Source organism: Ranitomeya variabilis, chromosome 2 (assembly GCF_051348905.1).
Source record: "Ranitomeya variabilis isolate aRanVar5 chromosome 2, aRanVar5.hap1, whole genome shotgun sequence".
NCBI lineage: Eukaryota > Metazoa > Chordata > Amphibia > Anura > Dendrobatidae > Ranitomeya > Ranitomeya variabilis.
In genome coordinates this window covers 222,889,001-222,910,336 of record NC_135233.1, presented here as the reverse complement: position 1 = coordinate 222,910,336, position 21,336 = coordinate 222,889,001, and the positions used below count along the sequence as shown (strand labels likewise).

Sequence of the window (21,336 nt, the reverse complement as noted above, 5' to 3'; positions counted from 1 at the left end):
CAAATTTAATGTAGTTTAAAAGGAGCGTTCCTATCTTCATAGATGGATATTATTGTATAGTGCATGTAAAATCAAGTACTCATTGCAATTTACTGCTTATAAAAATTTGCAGCCGTTCTTGAAATTTTAACTAATTGTTGACTGGGAGACCGACCACCGCTGCTGTCTAGAATAGGCTGAAGTTGGCCAGGATTAAGGTGTTACAGTGCTCTCCAGCAATCCTGGCCAGCTTTAAAACAGCACTTACAAGCTCAATAGAAATGAGCTTGCTAACAATGCGCATGTTCTGCAGTTTGAGGTGGTCGGTCTCCTAGTTAACGAGCTGTAAAACAATAATAGTGTTAATATAATCAACAACGGCTGCAAATTTTAAAACGCAGTTAAAAGAAAGATTGCTTGTATTTACAAGCACTATCTGAAAATATCCAACTATAAAGGTTGGGAATAACAATTTAAGTTCATGGATTAGGGGGTAGAAAAATTAAGATAGGCTTCAGAAGCCACTTAGCCCGCACAAAGTTCTGGTTGCCGATTATCAGGAACATGCTTAGTCTGGCCGCGAATTGGCCCCTCCCTACTCCCCTCCAGTCAGTGCCAGTGTGTCGCCCCATCCCGGACCAACTTTTTACTATTGATGCTGCATAGGCAGCATCAATAGTAAACAGTTACAATGTTAAAAATAATATTGCCACGGGACTTAAACACCGCTTCAGTGATTAGTCGTGCCTAGCCAACCGTGAACAATCAGCGAAACGCAGTGCGGTCGCGAATTGGTGCGGGATTTCAACCACGCTTCGCTGATTGATCGTGCCCGGCTGGCCACGACCAATCAGCGATATTGGCGCGGAATTTAACCCCCACTCACAGCGCGACGTACACACATTCTAGAATACCCAATGCTTTAGAATCGGGCCACCATCTAGTTAATCATAATTACGTACCAGGATAGATTTGCACACTCCAGCCACAGCCTGGCATGCAGCAGAGGTAGGGAAGTCAATCGGTAGGTTAGGAAGGCCCAATATGGTTACCAGGGGCAGGAGACCTTTCTGGCTCACAAACTCCTGGCAGTGATCATCTGTTGTGTTGTTGCTCAGTATGGATTCCACAAATTTCATCTGTGGAGAGTGTAATACAATGGTCAGCATAGATCATCTGTTCAATAGCAGGAACACATGTAAACTTATCAAGTGATGCATGCTAGAATATAGATTTATGATGAGCGGGAGGATCTCTATTGCTACAGAAAAGGATCTGCAGAGTTAACCCAGGTCCAAGTGCCCCCTTAGGCTATGTGAACACGTAGGAAATGTGGTGCAGAATTTTCTGCACTAAATCTGCATCTCCTGGCAGAAAAAGCAGGTGCAGATTTGATGCAGTTTTTGTTGCAGTTTTTGTGCAGTTTCTGTGCAGATTTTACCAGTGCTGATTTTTATCATGGAGGGGTGCAGAAATGCTGCAGAACAGCACAAAAGAAGCGACATGCACTTCTTCGAAATCTGCAGCGTTTCTGCACGGATTTTTCTGCACCATGTGCACAGCTTTTTTTTTTTACATTGATTTACATTGTACTGTAAATCACAGTGCAGATCTGCAGCGTTTCTGCAGCAGAAAAAACGCTGCAGATCTGCACTAAATCTGCATCGTGTGCACAGGCCCTTAGGCTATGTGCACACGTTCAGGATTTCTTGCAGAAAATTCTGGAGAATTCCAGACATTTTCTGCAAGAAATCCACAAGAAAACCGCGTGCGTTTTTGCCGCGATTTTGCCGCAGTTTTGACGCGTTTTTGCCGCGGTTTTTTCCGGACACTTCCCAATGCATTTTAAGTGGGAAATCCGCAAAAAAACCACAAAATTAATGAACATGCTGCGTTTTTTACCGCGATGCGTTTTTACCGCGGAAAAAAACGCATCATGTGTACAAAAAGTGCAGAATTCATTAAAAATGATAGGATGCATAATATAAGCAGATTATTTGCGGTTTTATAGCGTTTTTATAGGGAAAAAACCGCGAAAAAACCGCGAATAATCTGCAACGTGTGAACACAGCCTTACAGTGGCTGCTTCAGACACTGGCTGTGCAGGGTATGGTAATATGGGCCCCACGTGATATTTTAGTGATGGTATGACAATATTTACTAAATCTGCCACGAAACTCACCACGTTGAGAATGTAATCCATGAGAGGAATTGGGATTCTTTCTTCGGTTCCCACAACACTATGAAAGAAAAGTACTATTACAAGGCGCAATTTTAAAAAAGGGAATTTATGCAGAGTATAATTTTTTCAAGAAACACATAGGAATTGCCCGTGAGGTTCGCACTGATTAGGTCAAGGCTAGAGGAAAAAAATAAAGGATAGTGATTTACTAGTCTCCATCGGAATAACCCATGAAGCGGTAAAATGAGTCACACTGTCACTCTCGCCACGGAACCACATACTTCTCCAATCCTCTACCCCTTCTGCCATCTTTTTGTAGATCACTACTGATCTAGGCATGACTTTTCAGCATGTATCAAGAGACCTGTTTTTTTCACTCCCTCTTCGAAGGCTCGTCAGACTCTATATTTGCCATTGTTCCTGCTCTAAATTTAGAATCCACTCTAATGAGCTGAACACCACCGTTCTCTCCATTTTTGCCACTTTCTAGGCTAATGTGCATTGTCAAAACATGGAAGAGTGGGCAAGTCTCAGTTACCCATGCATGTGCAGTTTGCAGATGCAAATTTTCAAGTGTCAGGTGAGGTCTACCTTATTTGTCCTCTTCTAGTCCATTACTCCATCCACAAACCAGCCAAGGAAGCGGAAAATTCCTTATTTTAGACAGAACACCGTACAGAGCAAAGATGCAGAAGCATCTGCCTCATATCTTCAAGCACCAAATTCTCACAAAAACACCGACTCAGGCAACCACTCGGTCTTCTGAAGTCCTGGAAGACAACATGGCAAGAAATTCCAAAAACCCAAATGCTTTGACATCTTTTAACCCTTTCTTGTGGACCTGTCTCCTAAATGTGCATCACCACAAAGGACACTCCTGTATCTCACCTCTCTAAATCTACTAAAAAGGCACCGAAAGGTTCTCCAAATTCAATTTCACAGCAACAGGTTAAGCTCCACACTCAGTCTGTGTGTCAACTTTGGTGTCCAAGAGTGTTTCCAAATGTGACAGAAAAAGCTCAAAGCCAGGATCATGACTGGAGCTCAGTGAAAAGATTGACTGGCAAAGCAAGCAGCTTTCTTTGGAATCAGCCAGAGGATCTTCTCAAGCCAGAGACTTTGGTAGGAGATTGCCTTGTTCCCTCCTTTCAGGACATAGGACCATCTCTGGTGAAGATGCTTGGGTTTATTCAACACATCAGGGGCACATGCACTTCTCCAAGATGACAAGCAAATCACATTCAGAAATGACTCCTTTCAGTCAACGTATCTTCTCTGCCTCTCCAGTTCTAGACAAAAGATCCTGGGCAAGAGGGTTAAGGCCATATGCAGCCGGTCTCCTTGGCCCAGCAACATTCCAGACTGTAATTTTTTTTCCCCAGTGGGAAAGGGCAGGTATATACAGTTTTCTACATCACACGACCCAAAGCTGTTGGAAGCCATGGGAAACTGATCTCTTGTTGTGGAGTGAAGCGCAATCTTTCTTTCTCCGGCACATGATTTCAGGTAACATCCACTCATCCCAATATTTTGTCTCGAGTGCTGGGGCACCTCAAATGAGCCAAGAGGTACCACAGCCTATAATCCCAAGGACTCCACTCACTTGGCTTTATCAGTTTTCCTTGCTACTTTCCTCTGGTGCTTCAGGTGATCATGGCAAAAGGGATTCTGGTCATCTGCCCAAAATGCTTCTGCACCACCTTGACAGATGTCTTTTGATGCCATCCCACTTGCCCAGATTTGCTTTCTCCACATCCAATCTGGCCAGAATTTTAGAACCCTGTATTTAATAGCATGGCAGTTCAAGATGCCATCTTGACTTCCAATGCATTCCCAAAACGATCTGTCCTTGGTCAGGCCAAGGATGCCGACCTATCCTTAGACTTATCAAGGCATCTGTATCACCCATACTTTCAGTGGTGGGAAGAGCTACCCTCCATGAAACTTTACCTTGAATTTTGTGGTACCTGGATGTCATGGTTGTCACGGATCCCTTCTCCGTGGTGTCACTTATTCGTCACGTGTCCGCTCTCACACGTGACTTGGGGTTGTGCCTGCAAGGGTTATCTATCTCCCCTCTCTCAGTCCAGCATTTAACCTCTGTCCTATGCTGTAATGGGAGCATAAATCACACACCGACCCAGGCCACACACCCGCTCATACACGCTGCCACCACTCACCGAATACACGGGCAATGAGTCCCGGAACTAAGAATACTAATAAAATATGTCTATCACTCATAAGGCTCACACACCTTAGGCTATGGATTCTTTTAGAACATTCAAGGTTCAACTTGTTAAAGTTTTATACTTTAATAACAAAAAAGGTTCAATGCTTACACTAAGAAAAAGGTATAAAAATATGATAATAAAAAGACATACAACTTATGCAAAACAGTATAAAAAAAACGAGGAGAAACTTACAGAAATTATCTAACTGGTAGTTGCTTTCTGCTCCTTGAGGGTAGGACGAATGTATATTGGATCACACCAGCTCGGCTACCCCCATTATGTGAACACAATTCTCTGTCTGCAGCCTAAATTTATAACTTTGGTCTGGAGGTCAGGTCTGGCTTTTTGATTGGCCTTATTGCCTTTGTACAATCCGGTTCCTGCACAATTTTGCCATTGTTGTCCCAGACAGACCACATAAGCGGATGGGAGCCTCCAAGAAAACGCTGTTGCTGCATCTGCTCTATGAGGCATAACTTTAAGTACAGGATACACCCTCATCTTTTATACATGACACTCTACCAAGCATCAACACTACAGGTATTCAACACCCCTACATGGTCCTCCATGCACACCTCTGCCAAATTCTACAAGTTCTGCACTCTATTGCATCGATTGGTCGGAAGGTGTTGAAACCGCTCAGACGTCCACCTGTTGATTTTACTTTTTCTATTAGGCTTGAAGGAGTTGTCCATTAATCGGACAACCCCTTATCAAAATATCGCCCGGCATGATAATATATTCCCCCGCCTGGGTAGCCGCCATCCCAGCAATGTCAGCGCATGCCACCCAGGGTTGGCACGGTTTAACATTATGTGGCATGTGCAGACATCACTGGTATGGCGCCTGTGCAGAAGGATGAGTATTGTGGTTATTTTACATGGGAGAAAACATGGTGATTGAGAAGGGGTTATCCAAGAAGTGGACAGCCCCATTAAAGATATCACACGCTTCCTATGTTGACAATTCTATAAACCAGCAAGGATTTTATTTTTATTACAAACCACAAAATCTGTCAGTCTTGTTCAATTTTCTTTTTCCTTCAGCAACAGCTGAGTACAAACCGATTAGCTAAGTCTCTGCACACGAGAAGCCTCCTTTATTTATTGGTATCGGTCTCATAGGGGAGGTCTTTTTACCCATGGTTTGTGTATCCTCCTCCCCCAATTAAAGTAAGAGAGGGATTTTTGGTACTTAAAATCTTTCTTGGAGCCTTCATTGAGGGACGTCGTAAGGGGCTCCCAGCTTCCAAGTCCACTATTGCCCGTTGGATTCGTTTGGCAATATTGGAGGCATATAACTTTCAGGACAAACATCCTTCTCCGGGGTAAAAGGCTCACTCCACACGGGCGGTGGGAGTTTCCTGGGCAGTTTGTCACCAGGCCTTCTGCTTTGCAGATTTGTAAGCCTGCGACCTGGTCATCTTTGCACACCTTTGCGAGGTTTTACAGGGTTCATACCCATGCCTCGTCTGATGCAGGCCTGGGAAGGAAGGTGCTGCAGGTGGCGTTTGCACACCGGCCGACCCGAGTCTGTTTTCTTTGCATTTTTTCTGTTTCCCATCCTTGGGAATGCGTTGGAACGTCCCATGGTTACCTGTGTCCCCCAATGAAGCGATAAAGAAAGAGGGATTTTTGGTATTCACTGTAAATTCTCTCCATCTTTGAGCCTTCATTGGGGGACACCGCACCCTCCATGTTTGCGACCTATTAGGCCTACGTTCCTTTGTTGTTGGGTTGGTACATTTGTTGAGTTTTGGTTGCTTCTCCTACTGCTTTATCAGTAACTGATGTGCTTCGTACCAGTTGGTGGGTGTATACTGCTGAGGAGCCATTTTCCTTTTTCTGCCTAGTGTCAGCCGCCTTGCGACAGCAGCATACACCCATGATCACCTGTGTCCCCCAATGAAGCAATAAAGAAATAAGAAAAATCTTTCAATTTATTCACTGTGAACACATTTAACAGCACAATTTAGTCTACATTTTCTTCAATCATGCGCAAGCCAAGTCAATTAAAAATATACTGAAATGTCAGATCAATGAATAACTAACCTCCGAGACACCCTCAATAGTAAGACAATCTCGCTGGCCTGCCTCAAACAATGCAGGAAGCTAAGTGATTCAGTCCGTATACATAAGCAGGGACAACACATTCTCTTTACTGTTCCAACATGGATACAGAGAGTAAAAGGATCACTTACTGTTGGCTTGGTTCAATTTCGCTTTGCTGATTTGCACTGAAGCTTTGCATAGCTTGCACTTCTTCCTCCTCCTCATCCTCACTGGAAGCCTCCTCTGCCGCATGGTTAGACCGGGGTGGAGGGGCAGTGGCTGTGCCATCAGCCTTCTGAATGGATGGCTTTTGACAAATGTACTTTGGGTCCCTACCAAGATTGCATATTTCTTCTAAAAGCTAAAAAATAGAAGAGATGACAATAGACTCAGACCACCTATGTGACATTGAAGACAACTACTTTTTATGACATTACTTAAGCCTTACCTTAATAATAGCAGTGGTGGCATCTGTTTTTAACGTGGGCTGATGCCTCATCAGCTCATCAACAGCACTGCCCAGGTTAGAGGCCGTATCGCCTGCAGGAGACCGGAGAGAGGTCAAGGCTGGAAGAGACCACGGGCCTCTTAATCCCTCCGCTAGAGACCTGAAGAGAGCTATATCCTATGCTGCACTACAGGTCTCTTCAGCAGGGGTTAGAGGTGGTTTAGAGAAAATTGGGACGTACCGTGGACTAAATCTTTTTTTTGGCTAAAAGCCAGTATCTAAATCCTGGCACAGCTGTATGATAATTATTCATAGATTAGCAAACTGATACATTGAAAGTTGTACTAGCAAGGAATTATATATACATGCTCAAGAGTCTAAAAAAAAGAAATATTTGGTCTTTTTTTAAAAAACTAACACCCATAGCTCCACGTTAACAGCTTTGTGCCCCTTAAGAAGTTAATTGGTTACTTACCCAATGGATCTGAGCTACGTCTTCTCCTCATTGCAGGAAGGTAGTCTGGTGATAACAACACTTTAAAAAGTCTTCCGAAAGGTTGGCACTGCACAAATGATTGCAAACCACGGGCATTCAGACAAAGTGCACTGAAAACATTTGGAAGGGAGCCTAGAACCTCCCGGGTAGCAGGTACCTAAAAAGAGAAAGAAGGGGAGGGTAAACTCATCAGCAAAATCCACACACAGGAAAAAGATCACACCCAATGCAACATGCAACATGAGAGAATGTGCTACGACCCCCGCAGGTAGCGAGAAACCAAAACCTGATTTTCTTGGAACCAGTATGTCATGGTCATGACCACATCAAATTTGATCATGGCATTTGATGTAGCAAATACCACGATCACTGGCTACGTTATGCATGTCATGGTAGATCCTACTTTCTTTATACATTTCCAGGTTTAAACAGAGGAATAGCACAATGCAGAAAACTAAGAAATGACACTCCAGCATTTTTATTTCTTTACTAAACAGATGATATCTTAGTACTGTGGTATTTACCAACAATCAGTGTTACCAGATGCTTTAGGAATACTTGAATGGGACAGAATGACTTTTGCCGGGGGAAAAAAACGCTCACATATAGGGAGATTCTTACATCTTTTATAAGGAGGGCGTGCAGCATTACATCTGTCAATCCATTGTCTTGGAGAGAGGAGAGAAGAGAGGGCTCTTGAAACACGAAGACCGTTACCACTTCAGTAGCTGCAGGAAGGAACACACAAGGCAACTCTGTAATACAACCATGGATCGAGACATCGTCCTTACATAATCCGATTTCTGTATTCGCCTTACCCAGCAAGAAGAGGGAAGGGCCATAATATTCTGCATTACTGATTATGTGTTTCAGGGAAGTCGGAAGCGTTCCATCCATTACTAATATAACAAAAGGAAAAAAAGTCACATCTTAAAAGTTCACGCTGTTAATATAGCAAATCTTTCTAATAAATAAATTAAAAAAGCCTACCATGGCGAATTCCGTCTGAGAAAGCGGGATCCTGAATTGCTTTCTTCAAAAAATTTAGCATAGATTTCAACAAGGCTGCTCTTTGCGGAATGCACTGCACCCCTGAAAAGTAAAGAAAGCAGTCTTGTAAAACATGCCCCTCCTTTTAATTTGGAGTTGTACGGTAGTTTTGCAATGGTGAGAATCCTTACCAGAGCGTGGCATTACTAAACTCCCTGCACTACTGCTTGTCGTCATAGGCCGAGGATCTGTAGAGGTGGAAGGACCTGGGCTGCTTTCCATGGCTACGTCAGACACTATGACACAAAGGATACTGCTAGGAGGACAGTTTAATACTGATCAATGGATCCAAGAGTTTCATTTGAAAGGATCTTTCTTAAACTATTATTTATCTGCAGGTTTTTTCAATGTAATCCTAGCATCATGATGTAGGAGCTAAGATCCTGATTGCAGAAGTGTCACTTACTAAGTTAAGCAATTTCAATAGTGTTTTATCAGCAGATCATCATTACTGGACTAAGTGTTTCCTGTGTCCTGGTCCAACCATGCCCTCACCGCTGACAAGCAGTTTTCTGCCTATGCACAGTGTACACAAAAAGCTGCCAATTAGTGGTGTAGGAGGGACTATACAGAGCTTAGCGTTCAGAGAACAGCTACATCTGCAGCACCCAGTAAACTAAGTGATTCTTTGCTGGAATCAGGGTCTCCACCTCTGCTTCATGCTGCTGTCAGATGAGGTAGCAAACACCCAGTGACAGATTCCTTTTAAAATAAATTATACCTTTATCTATGGGTTAAGTGATATACTTTAAGCGATCAGCAACAATTGGGCTCTGTAGAGCTAAGGTTTGAATAGAGAAGAGCTGCATATGCTTGGTTTCTTTTTCTTTGTTTGTGGGACTGCAGGAAAAAGTTGTGATGTCAGGGGTCCCAGAGACCGGCTCTTGGGATTGCTTGGGGGTTCAGAGGTTAGTCCACTGGCGATTAGTACTTTATCACCTATCCCACAGCGAAGGGATAACTTGTTATTCTGGGAATAACCATTTAAATGAACAGAACACATGTAGAATGTGAAGCGACTTTACAAGCAGAAGTGAATTGACAGTGAACTACCTTCCATGTCAGTTTCCATCTCTTCTCCCTCTTGAACAGTGCTCGGGCGCTGGATTTTTGGTTTAATGACAAATGGACACTCTTTCCTGCACAAATCAACTTCATGCTGAGAAGAAAACAAGAGTAAGAGCATTAGAGTAAAAACAGACATTCCAGAAAATTCGACAACTTGGAGGAGATTTCAGCAGGACAAGTAATCTATCATGCGTCTGGGTCCTTCATGACTCAACCCAAACAAATAAGATCAGAGAGGCGAGGGGCAGCCAGAGAGGCGAGGGGCAGCCAGAGAGGCGAGGGGCAGCCAGAGAGGCGAGGGGCAGCCAGAGAGGCGAGGGGCAGCCAGAGAGGCGAGGGGCAGCCAGAGAGGCGAGGGGCAGCCAGAGAGGCGAGGGGCAGCCAGAGAGGCGAGGGGCAGCCAGAGAGGCGAGGGGCAGCCAGAGAGGCGAGGGGCAGCCAGAGAGGCGAGGGGCAGCCAGAGAGGCGAGGGGCAGCCAGAGAGGCGAGGGGCAGCCAGAGAGGCGAGGGGCAGCCAGAGAGGCGAGGGGCAGCCAGAGAGGCGAGGGGCAGCCAGAGAGGCGAGGGGCAGCCAGAGAGGCGAGGGGCAGCCAGAGAGGCGAGGGGCAGCCAGAGAGGCGAGGGGCAGCCAGAGAGGCAGCGAGCGACAGAAAGGGGCGCAAGGGGCAGCGAGCGACAGAAAAGGGCGCAAGGGGCAGCGAGCGACAGAGACAGACAAGAGTGCAAGGGGTGGTGGTGGTGGTGATGTTAATTGATCTCATAAGCCAGTGATACACAAGCACATTGAGCGTTACAGGTATATAAACATTACAGCCTGGCAGCCGCAATTTGCCAATTACCTCACCTAGCCAAAAAAAATTAAATTGGGGGCTCGTTATGGGAATATTTCTATCATTTATACACAAAGGAATAAAGATTGGAAAGGTTTTCATCTAAAGAAACAATTCTTAATCTCACCTCCAGCCGATAAATGAATATGGACAGGCCGCTGTGAGACTGAAATGCAGCCATATCTAGGTTGGTAATGAGGTCAACAACCCTAACGGCTCGCGTCACAAACGTGATCTGGTCCTGTTCATCTCCTAGGAACTTGATCACCTGAGAAATATAATGCCGAAGAGAACGCTCACAACAATGCTGCAAATAAACAGAAAATTTCTAACGGGAAGACAACAGCAGCTAAATCCTCACTGTATCCTCAGCTTATATATCTTTATACATCATGCTCTGTTTGCTTTTACTGTAAGCAATACTGAAAGACACAAAACCACAAAATACCTTTAAAAGTGCTTCCATCATGCCGCAGGAAACCAGTGCTTCTCCACCAGCGTCGTAACTGGCTAGATGATATAAGAATGAGAAAAGAGCGGTGGCAAACTGATGGGGGTACGGCTCCATCGTTGGGTCTGGAAAGAAGAGGAGATAATTAAGCAAAATAAAAACTCTTATCAATGGAGAGCAGATGATATTCCGAGTTGGTGAAAGCTACTGATTTTCACCATGGCACATCCAGGCTTTTCATACAGGGAAACTATTCAACATCATGCATTTTTTTGGGGTTCTGAAATCTATTTGAATGAAAAATAATGGAAAGAATTCCAAAAGTAGAGAAGTATCGCAATTTCAAAGCTTCAAGAGAAGCAGTATTTATTAGACACAGGATGAAGTTTCGCCTGATCGGCTTCATCCAGGGCTTCTGGAACGGTTTTCTCTTGAATCCTTGCAATTGCGTTACTTTGACATTTTGGAATTCTATCCAGTATCTGCTTCATGCAAGTAGATTTTATAAGCAGATAAAAAAAAATGATGGTAAAAAGCTGGATACTGCTTCCACATATGAAAGTGTGCTGGGTTGAGAATCAGTGGCTTTCAACAACTTGGAATATCTTCTGCTAAGTCTCCAAACTTGACAAGCTATGTATTGATTTGAAGCGCTTAATAAGCTGACCAACTTTGACACTTGATGCTGCTTGGAGTCATATTGTGTTACGTTTTGGTGTGTTTTTTTTTTTTTTAATTGTTTGTCATTTATCCCTGAACCAAAATTATTTAATGTTTGTATTACAAAGTAAATGGTGGGGGAAGTCAGCCAAGGATCTGACACAAAAATCCTCTCCACGAGCCAGTGCGGACAGCCACCAATAAGCAATGTGGGATATAAAGCTACCAACTGCAACTTTCACCCATCGTCAGCCTTTTAGCAGGGGTCTAAGAAATAAGCTCTCATATTAGGTGGTTGCCTAATGACACAACCATCCTTTAAAAACTACCCATGCTCAAACCAAGCACAGGCGCTTAATGCACCAGAGCAGTTCACTGCAACCTTCCTACCCATTTGTTTTCCAACTATTTCCACCCTCCTTTGGCTCCTGTAAACCTGGAGCATGGAGAAATATAGAAAATAAAGTATGTGGGTATGAGCACTGAAACACATAAACACACACACACACACACACACACACACACACACACACACACCTACCTAGGGTGCAAGGACTGCCTGTGCTTGGTTTGAACAGTCATTTCTTGCTAACAAGCTCCCTTTTAAAAACAGAGGTGGAACAACATTTTTTGCACTCACCAATCATAGCCTGAATACAGTTTCGGACAAGAACAGGTAAAAAACCATGGTAAGAGGCAGTACCAGTGCAGTCAATGATGCTGCTTAATTTGGGCGTTCTTTCCAAGTGAACAATAGAGGTCAAAGTTCTCAGAGATGCCGCCTTAATATCCTATTGAGATGAAAGAGAAACAAAACAAAAACAAACATTTGTTATACACAGTACCTTAGTGTAAGTCCGTGCTTTGCTGGTTTGGGGGAAGATGGCCTTACCATGAGCTGCTTGTCTGTTATCTGGAGAACATCCACTAATTCCTCTATTAAACCATTGTAAAGAATACTATTTGCAGACTCTTGCAAGGCATTAGAATAAACTGTAAAAAGACAGCAAAGATTGAAGTTACATTAAAACAAGCACAGAAGGAAGAAAAGGAGATTTTTGTGTATTCACCGTAAAATCCTTTTCTCTGAGCCAATTATTGGGGACACAGGACCATGGGTGTTATGCTGCTGCCACTAGGAGGACACTAAGTAAACACAGAAAAAATAGCTCCTCCCCTGCAGTATACACCCCCTCCTGCTGGCTCTCTGTGAACCAGTTCGGTAACAAAGCAGTAGGAGCTTAATATTTAACAAGGATGAACTATGTCAAAAAACAAGTTAACTCAACAAAAAACAAAGCCAATAGGCTAACAGGGTGAGTGCTGTGTCCCCCAATGATTGGCTCGGAGAAAAGGATTTTACGGTGAGTACACAAAAATGTCCTTTTCTGCTACGCCTCATTGAGGGACACAGAACCATGGGACGTCCTAAAGCAGTCCCTGGGTGGGAAACAACTGCAATTGCTGCTTGTACCCACAAATTACACATGCGGCACAGCCGCCTGCAGAATTCGTCTGCCGACGGTCGCATCAGCCGAGGCTTGAGAGTGAATGTGGTAATGTTTTGTAAAGGTATGCAGGCTGGACCAAGTCGCAGCCTTACAAACTTGTGCTGCCGAAACTTGGGGCCAGATGGCCAAAGACGCACCCACTGACCGAGTGAAGTGAGCCTTAATCCCTGCTGGGACAGGAAGACCTCTGACTCGGTAGGACTCTTGAATAGCCGAACTGATCCATTTGGCTATTGTCGCCTTGGAAGCGGGAAACCCTTTCCTCGGTCCTTCCGGGAGCACGAATAGGGCATCTGACCTGCGGAAAGACGCTGTCCGCGAGATGTATCTCCTAAGAGCTCTCACTAAATCCAGTGTGTGAAGGGCCTTCTCGATGCGATGGACTGGTGCCGGACAGTGTGACGGTAAGACAATCTCCTCATTGAGATGAAAAGAGGATACAACTTTCGGTAGAAGAGACGAAGATGTCCTCAAAACCACCTTATCCTGATGAAGATTCAGGAACGGAACTTGAGAGGACACAGCTGCCAGCTCGGAGACTCGTCTAATAGAGGTGACCGCAACTAGAAAAGCAACTTTCCATGAAAGAAGAGACAGGGAAACCTCCTATACAGGTCCGAAAGGAGCCTGTTGCAAGACTCCGAGGACCAGATTAAGATCCCATGGTTCCAACGGCATCCTATAGGGGGGCGCCCGATGGGAGACTCCCTGAATAAACGTCTTGACCTGTAATCTGTTGGCAATCCTGCGTTGGAAGAGAACAGACAGGGCTGAGATCTGCCCTTTGAGAGAACTAAGGGCGAGACCCAAGTCCAAACCCGTTTGTAAGAACTCGAGAATGGAAGGGATGGAAAAATGTAGAGGAGAACGTCCTCGGTCGCTACACCATGAAAAGAAAGTCTTCCAAGCACGATGATAGATACGCATAGGCGTAGGCTTTATAGCGCTGATCATGGTAGCTATGACTTCTGGAGAGAAACCTGCCTGGGTTAGGACCCAGGACTCAACGGCCATGCCGTCAAACACAGGGCCTGAGTTCTGGTGGTATAAGGGGCCTTGAGATAGCAGATCTGCGCGAAACGGTATTCGCCAGGGAACGTCGGCAACTAGTTGAACTAGTTCCGCGTACCACACCCGGCCCGGCCAATCTGGCGCAATCAGGATTACCGGTACCCTCTCCGCTCTGATTTTCTTGATGACTCTCTGCAGGAGAGGAAGCGGGGGAAATATGTACGGAAGCCGAAAATGATGCCACGGGAGTACAAGAGCGTCTGCCCCGATGGCTGCCGGATCGTGGGACCGAGCCATGAAGTCTGGAACCTTGAAATTCAGCCGTGAGGCCATCAGATCCACGTCCGGGGTTCCCCAATGACAGCAGATCTGGTAGTGGAAGATCTCCGGATGGAGAGACCACTCCCCGAGTCGAGGCATTGCCGACTGAGGAAGTCTGCCTCCCAATTGTCCACTCCCGGGATGTGAACCGCAGAGATCACTGAGCGGTTTTCCTCGGCCCATCGGAGGATGTGGCCTACCCTCTGTCATGGCGGCCCTGCTGCGGGTTCCCCCTTGGCGGTTGATGTATGCCACTGCAGTGGCGTTGTCGGACTGAATCCTGATTGGGCAACCTGCTAGGAAGGGATGGAACTGGAGAAGTGCCAGCCTGATCGCCCGGGTTTCCAAGATGTTGATTGGAAGGCGTGATTCCTGGGGGGACCAGCAGCCCTGAGCAGTGTGATGAAGGAACACCACTCCCCAGCCTAGAAGACTGGCGTCTGTCACAACCAGCCAGTGTACTGGAAGAAAAGACTTCCCTTGATTTAGGGAGGATTTCAATGTCCACCACCTGAGAGACTGTCTGACTCGCTGGGGAAGGAGGAACCGACGGTCTAGGGAGAACGGGTTCCTGTCCAAAACAGACAGGAGGGCATGCTGTAGGGGACGGAGGTGTAGTTGGGGAAGTGGAACCGCCTCCATAGCTGCTACCATCCTGCCGAGGACTCTCATACTGAAGCACAGAGAGCGAGGCTGAGAGAGCTTCTGAGCTTCTCGCTGTAAGACAGATCTTTTCCGGGGGAAGAAGAAACAACCCCTGGGACGAGTGAGTCGAGTATCATTCCTAGAAAGGAAATTCGCAGAGCCGGCACTGGGGAAGATTTTTTGAAGTTTATCTTCCAACTCAGTCGAGAAAGGGTATCTATTGTGATGGTCACAGCTTCCTTGCAGGAGTGGAAAGAGGGGCCTTTGATGAGGATATCGTCTAAATAAGGGAGCGCCACCACTCCTCGGGTGTGGAGTATGGCCACGGCAGCCGCCATGACCTTGGTGAATACCCTGGGGGCGGTGGCGAGGCCGAAGGGCAGAGCAACGAATTGAAAGTGATTTTCCTGAACTGCGAAGCGAAGAAACCTCTGATGAGAAGGTAAAATAGGAATGTGGAGGTATGCGTCCTGGATGTCTATAGACGCCAACAACTCGCCTTTTTCCATGGAGGCGATGAAAGAACAAAGCGATTCCATCCGGAACAGTCATACCCTGACGAACTTGTTCAGCAGTTTTAAGTCCAGTATGGGCCGTACTGTACCATCCTTCTTTGGAACAATGAAGAGGTTTGAATAAAAACCTTGAAACCTTTCGCTTTGAGGGACCGGAATAACTCAGTCTTTTCTCAGAGCTTATAGCTTTGAAGTACTCTGATGCTTTTGCCCTGGGAGGAGAAGACAGGAAAAAACGGTTTGGAGGACGAGATAAGAGATCTATCTTGTATCCGGAGGACACTAGACCGCGGACCCACTCGTCGTGAATGACCGAGAGCCACGCGGCCCTGAAGGAAAGCAGACGGCCGCCTACTTTGAGGGTGTCCCCCGGATACCGCAGTGAGTCATTGTGTGGAAGGTCTGCCCGTTCTGGCGCCTCTGGATCCTGGCTGCCTTGGCCTGCCTCTCCATGAAGGGGAAGGCTTAAAAGAGGCCTGTGCACCTCTGTCTCCACGTTGTGCCCGGCCGGAACCGGGAGATGTGGAAGTAGAGGACCAGTTTGAGTTGTAACGAAAAAAAAAAAATGGGGCCGAGCCTGTGGTTGCAGGTTCCGAAAGGGCCGAGAGGGTCTCTTGTGGAAGAAATTTACTCTTCCCTCCAGTGGCGTCAGAAATTAACTGGTCAAGCTTTTCGCCAAAAAGGCGACCGCTCTGATATGGGAGAGAAGTCAATGACTTTTTGGAAGTAGAATCCGCACGCCAGTCCCTGAGCCATAGGGACCTCTGGATGGTGATGGCATTTGCTGCTGCTTGAGAAGCGCAGTCAGCGGCATCCAGGGACGCGGTCACTACAAAATCTCCAGCTCTGGCTATCTGAGTAGCGAGGTCTGCTAACTCGGGGGGGGAAGATTGGTATCCAGTACTGCTGAAGACAAGACCTCAGCCCAGTGGGTCATAGCCTTAGCCACCCACGTAGCGGCAAAAGATAGAAAGAGTGCGGCCGCTGAGGCTTCAAAGGCTGAACGCGCCATATGGTCGATCTGACGATCAGTTGGATTTTTAATAGAGGCGCCCTCCGAGGAGGATAAAATAGATTTCGTAGCCAGGCGCGATACCGGAGGATCTACTGGGGGAGATTGTGACCAATCTTTTCTTAGATCCTGGGCAAAGGGATATTTGGACTCCATGGGCTTCTGCCCTGTGAATCGTTTATCTGGACGGATCCTGTGAGATTCAACAATTTGCTTAAACTCGGGATGAGTGGCGAACATTCTGTGAGCTCGTTTGGTCCTCTTAAAGGACACGGCATGATCCGTTTTAGATAAGGGTTCCTCCTCAAGTCTCAAAGCCTTATTCACTGACTCAATTAGAGAGTCGAGAGTCTCCTGATCGTGATGAAATTCCTGATCTAGGGACGTATCAGAATCGTCCTCTGAAACAGGTTCTCTACTAGCCCCAATGGAAGGGGAGCGAGAAATGGAGCTCTCAGAACCCGAAAACCGGTGATGGTCTGGGGATATAGCATGAGTCCTTTTCCTGGAAGAGTGAGAACTCCTTGGCAAGGTACGACCCCTGGAGTACGAGGGGTTCTGACCATCGGAAGCGTCGTCCGTATTAGTTCCCTGGTTAGAGGAAGGGTCTCGAAACGAGTCTAACGCTTTTGCCAGGGATGCCATAGACCGGGAAAGGGAGGTAGCCCACTCAGGGGGACTAGGCTCACTGGGTTCAGTATCAGCAACAGGTGGTTCCTGAGCCGTCACCGGTTCACAAGCTGTGCATAATGCAGTATTGTGACCCCGGGGTAATGATACCTTACAAGAGGTACATGCAGCGAAAAATACAGTGTGGGGTTTTCCCAGACTTTTTGTGAGGCTTTGGTTGAGACATAGTAAAGCCTAGAGGAAAGCGCTTACTAGCAGGGGAAGGGTTAAGCTATGTGTCTGCAGCTTACCCAGGTCCTGTGTCTTGAGTCCCCAGGGCAGGTCCGCAGTGTACGCAGAGAAAAACGCTAGTCCTGAGGGCTGTGATAGGAAACGCTGGAGCAGTGCTGCAGCATCAGGGCTGTGGGTGTCCCAAGATGGCCGCCGAGACCAGGAAGTGGGAGCTCATCACACGTAACGAGAAGCGCCAGGAAAAAGTGGGCGGGGCTAACTGGTGGTGGGCGTGACCAAAACGCCAGGCTGTATTGAGGGGGTAAAAAAAAAATATTATTTTTTCTTTCTTCTGCGGTTGCCTGCAGTGCCGCGACCGCTATTAGCGCTATCATTAGCTGCACTCCTTCGTGGGGTTGCCACACTACGGACCACCCATGGACAAAGGCTTAAGGTGCGGACCTCCCATACCCCGGGGACCAGGACCCCCCTAGCGCCTCGGCCAACGCAGTGTACGCACACTTGATGCGGTGGGCCGGAGCTCAATCCACCGTCGCCATAGTCAGGGAGGGGGTGGAGAGCTTCTGCCGCCATGCGTCATCCGCTATATCAGTGGTGATGCAGAGGGGGGGCTGCACGGACGCCATATATATCATGTCCGGCTATGCACCTGGCTCCAGGAGAGGTAGATGGAGGGCTACTCCATGTGGTCGGCTGCTATGGAGGGGGGAGATCAGAACGCGAAGGAACTGTCGCCCATAATAATAATAATCTTTATTTTTATTTATAATATGAGCTCAGGGCTGGCATCCAACGTTGCAGGAAAGGATACGGGAGGAACGCTCCACGTTCTTGCCTGTTGATGGTTCGGGGGAGATCGGAACCTAGAAAGGAACCATCGCCCCCATTCGCTCCGTTAAGGAAAAATAGAATAAAAAGTAAAAAGCTAAAATAAAAACGGTGGGGTCTGAAAGCAGACCCAAGTGCCTCCTACAGACACTAAGCAAGAACTGGTTCTCTGAGAGCCAGCAAGAGGGTGTATACTGCAGGGGAGGAGCTATTCTTTGTGTTTACTTAGTGTCCTCCTAGTGGCAGCAGCATAACACCCATGGTCCTGTGTCCCCCAATGAGGCGTAGGAGAAATCAATAAAAATTGCTAAAAACCTAAAAAGGAACAAAGAAGGCCCCTTGATTGTCCAGAATGAAAGGGGACAACAAATTCAAGAGCTGGTCTCTAGAAATGGAATGGACCACATGCCAGGAAAAAGAATAGGAAATAGCCCATTATGGCACAATATCCCACTCAGTGATTCTATAGTAGAACCTGCATTACACAAGTTCTAAACCACAGATAAAAATAAAAATAAATACATACCTAATATAGAAATGGCATGTAGTCGGGCCTGGACGGCTTGTAGTCTCTTCTTATGATTGGAAAAACCATGTGCAAGCCGTATGTGGGTAAACAAAAGCATCTACAGGATATAAAATTAACATAACGTAAGAATACAGGGATTTTTGTGTACTCACCGTAAAATCCTTAAACTCCGAGCCACTCATTGGAATTAAATAATCTCCATTACTGGTATGTAAAACCTATGCATAAGATCATTCATCAATAAAGCAACTAAAAGTTGTCAATACTATGTACCTGCTTATCCTTGGGAATGCTGTGCAATTTAGTTAGAGACTCCATAATCTCAGAGGGACTTTCAGAAATCTGGAAAATAGAGCACAGAGTATTAATAACCAAAGTCTCATGTGTAAGTGATGATCACACCGTATAATGCAGCAACAAATTACCTTATCTAGCTCTTCTATGTGAATGTAATGTAGTGTATTACTAGACGCCTGCAAATACAAAGGCAGACATTGGGTTAGTTCACCTACTTCATAGGGCACCGATTAAAAACACCAGGACATTAGTTGCCAAAATTAGTAGCCAATTTTAAGCACTTCACTCACCCTTTTTTCTATTTTTACTTCAGATCCAGGTTCTGCATAAAACTCAAAATGAAGAGTCGTGGCGCTTGGTGGGTATTTCTAGAAAAACAAAATATATATAGGAAAATAGTTTACATGACGATAGCTTGTTAGAAAAAAATCTTCAGAACTGAGCAAATTCCACATGCCAGATACCCATGGGGCAAAAAAAAAAAAAAAAAGTTGCAGCTGACATTTTCGGTTTCTTGTCCATCAATATGTACTTGTAAAACAGCTTTATTCATCATCACCTGACAGCTAATAAAAGGGCTTCTAAGAACAAGCCACTGTCTAGCAGGTCCCAGAGGAACCCTTCATCCTTTAACCCATGTAAAGGGATATGGATTTACTTTGAGCGTCCCAGATGGGGTCTATGGAGCGACTACTGGCCGGTGGACCAAGATGGCAGGAAAAAGTCATATATAAGGTGGCAGAGTTAAAGAGACTGCAACAGGGTCAGGTATAACCTATAACTTTAAACTCTAGGAAGGGAGCTAGGGGTCTATGTAAGGGTCCAGCCCCAAGACTTATGGGAGGGGATTCATGGGTTGACAATGTGCAGGAAATAATCCTTAACCCCCTGCCCAGACAGCACCACAAGTACCAGAGTATGAAACAGACTGCCCTGCAATGCCTGCAACAAAGAAACAGCACCAGCTAGTGACAGAAACAGAGGAAGCGAGGAAGACATGGATGTACTAGTATTTAAAACATTTCATGGAATCTATACTCATGTGTTCCACCTCTGTTGTATATGTATATAACAAATATTCAGCTAAATCCAACAGTCCAGCACTTAGATGGGAAATGGAAATCCAACTGCCATGCCTATCCACCAAAGCACACATTGTGGCAGACCCTCCGTTAAGAGGAACAGTCAGCACAGAATGACTGTTCAAACCAAGCACTGGAGATTGGTGCACCCTTATTGTGGCCAAACATGTAAGTGCCCCTTCCTACCTACGTGCTTTCCATCCATCTCAGCTGTTCTATGAAGCTAGAGCTGTCAAAGAAGAAAGGGGGAAAACAAGTAGGTGGGAAGATGCACTTAAAGGTTTGGCCACAACAAGGGTGCAGAGTGCCTGTACTTGGTTTAACAGTCATTCTGTGCGAAACACAAGCAAGTCAGTCAATGTGGCACTTATTACACATTAAACTTACCGACATCTGCATGTCTTTGCAACACTCAGCAAGACCAAAGCCATTCTCTTTTCCTCCCCAACTCTGAAAATACGAAAAAAAAAATACAGGAGACTACAATGTGATTTTATAGCTAAAATGGTTTGAAATCTTAGAAAATTTTGTGCAACTCCTGGTTAAACAAAAATTGAGACTTTTTTTTTTTGCAGTGCCACCAGGAGGGGTGTTGGGGCCCAGCGCAGCCAGCAAAATGCACCCCGCAGAAATGTAGTCCGGTCTCTAACTGATATACATTTCTTGCATTGGCAGGGAGTGGAGCAGCTTACGGTTTATTAAGACTGTTGTGCAAATCTCCAGTCTTGATGAGTCGGGGGCCTGTGTGTACTTTAGGTTTACCTCTGCAAGATGCTGTAGCCGTGACAATAGAGGTGTTCTTTTATCAGAGGCCAGGCGAGTGATGTAATTGGATCTCTTGCTGAAGACGTACAGAAGATTGAGAACAGCCAGCACAACTTGCATGTCGGAAGAGGCGAGCAAAGTTGTCAGGTGCTAGAAATAAGAAATAATAATATTAGCATTTTTTTGATCTATGTACAGGTTGACACAGAAACAGGGCCAATGCTTACTTTTCCAATAAAGGCCGAAAGCCCACGGAGGATAATTTTCCTTGGGGACCTGCATGTATCTTAAGAACAGGACCCCCCCCCCCCCAATGCCACCACATCCAGGCCATAGATGTGTGGGACTGTCTAACCTGTTCAGTGGTTGTTAACTGCATCATGCAGGATAGGCTACCTAAATCTTAAAATGGGTGCAGGTCTTTAAGGTGGCATATTCTGTGGCTAGGCTATACATTTTGAGATGGGGACAGCAATTCAGTTCTTTACTAGCTCCAGTTCCCATCTCTCTTGC

At 45.9% G+C, this 21,336-nt stretch overlaps 1 protein-coding gene across 10 annotated transcripts in view; it reads right to left on the bottom strand.

Moving 5' to 3' along the window:
- HUWE1 (HECT, UBA and WWE domain containing E3 ubiquitin protein ligase 1) overlaps nt 1-21,336 on the bottom strand; it is a 149,332-nt gene that overhangs the window by 109,628 nt on the left and 18,368 nt on the right. For 8 of the 10 annotated variants that reach the window (XM_077283730.1, XM_077283729.1, XM_077283732.1 and 5 more), the window contains 20 exons: nt 20,821-20,973; nt 20,446-20,508; nt 19,267-19,344; nt 19,105-19,152; nt 18,953-19,021; nt 18,677-18,776; nt 12,339-12,439; nt 12,087-12,237; nt 10,784-10,911; nt 10,463-10,603; nt 9,491-9,596; nt 8,569-8,673; nt 8,378-8,479; nt 8,206-8,286; nt 8,009-8,115; nt 7,367-7,544; nt 6,892-7,010; nt 6,593-6,804; nt 2,162-2,219; nt 942-1,118 (listed from right to left, as the gene is read on the bottom strand). In XM_077283730.1, coding sequence (XP_077139845.1) covers nt 942-1,118; nt 2,162-2,219; nt 6,593-6,804; nt 6,892-7,010; nt 7,367-7,544; nt 8,009-8,115; nt 8,206-8,286; nt 8,378-8,479; nt 8,569-8,673; nt 9,491-9,596; nt 10,463-10,603; nt 10,784-10,911; nt 12,087-12,237; nt 12,339-12,439; nt 18,677-18,776; nt 18,953-19,021; nt 19,105-19,152; nt 19,267-19,344; nt 20,446-20,508; nt 20,821-20,973 — 2,277 coding nt within the window. The remainder of the gene's footprint in view (nt 1-941; nt 1,119-2,161; nt 2,220-6,592; nt 6,805-6,891; nt 7,011-7,366; nt 7,545-8,008; nt 8,116-8,205; nt 8,287-8,377; nt 8,480-8,568; nt 8,674-9,490; nt 9,597-10,462; nt 10,604-10,783; nt 10,912-12,086; nt 12,238-12,338; nt 12,440-18,676; nt 18,777-18,952; nt 19,022-19,104; nt 19,153-19,266; nt 19,345-20,445; nt 20,509-20,820; nt 20,974-21,336) is intronic. The other 2 variants (XM_077283728.1, XM_077283735.1) reach the window with 1 other exon arrangement.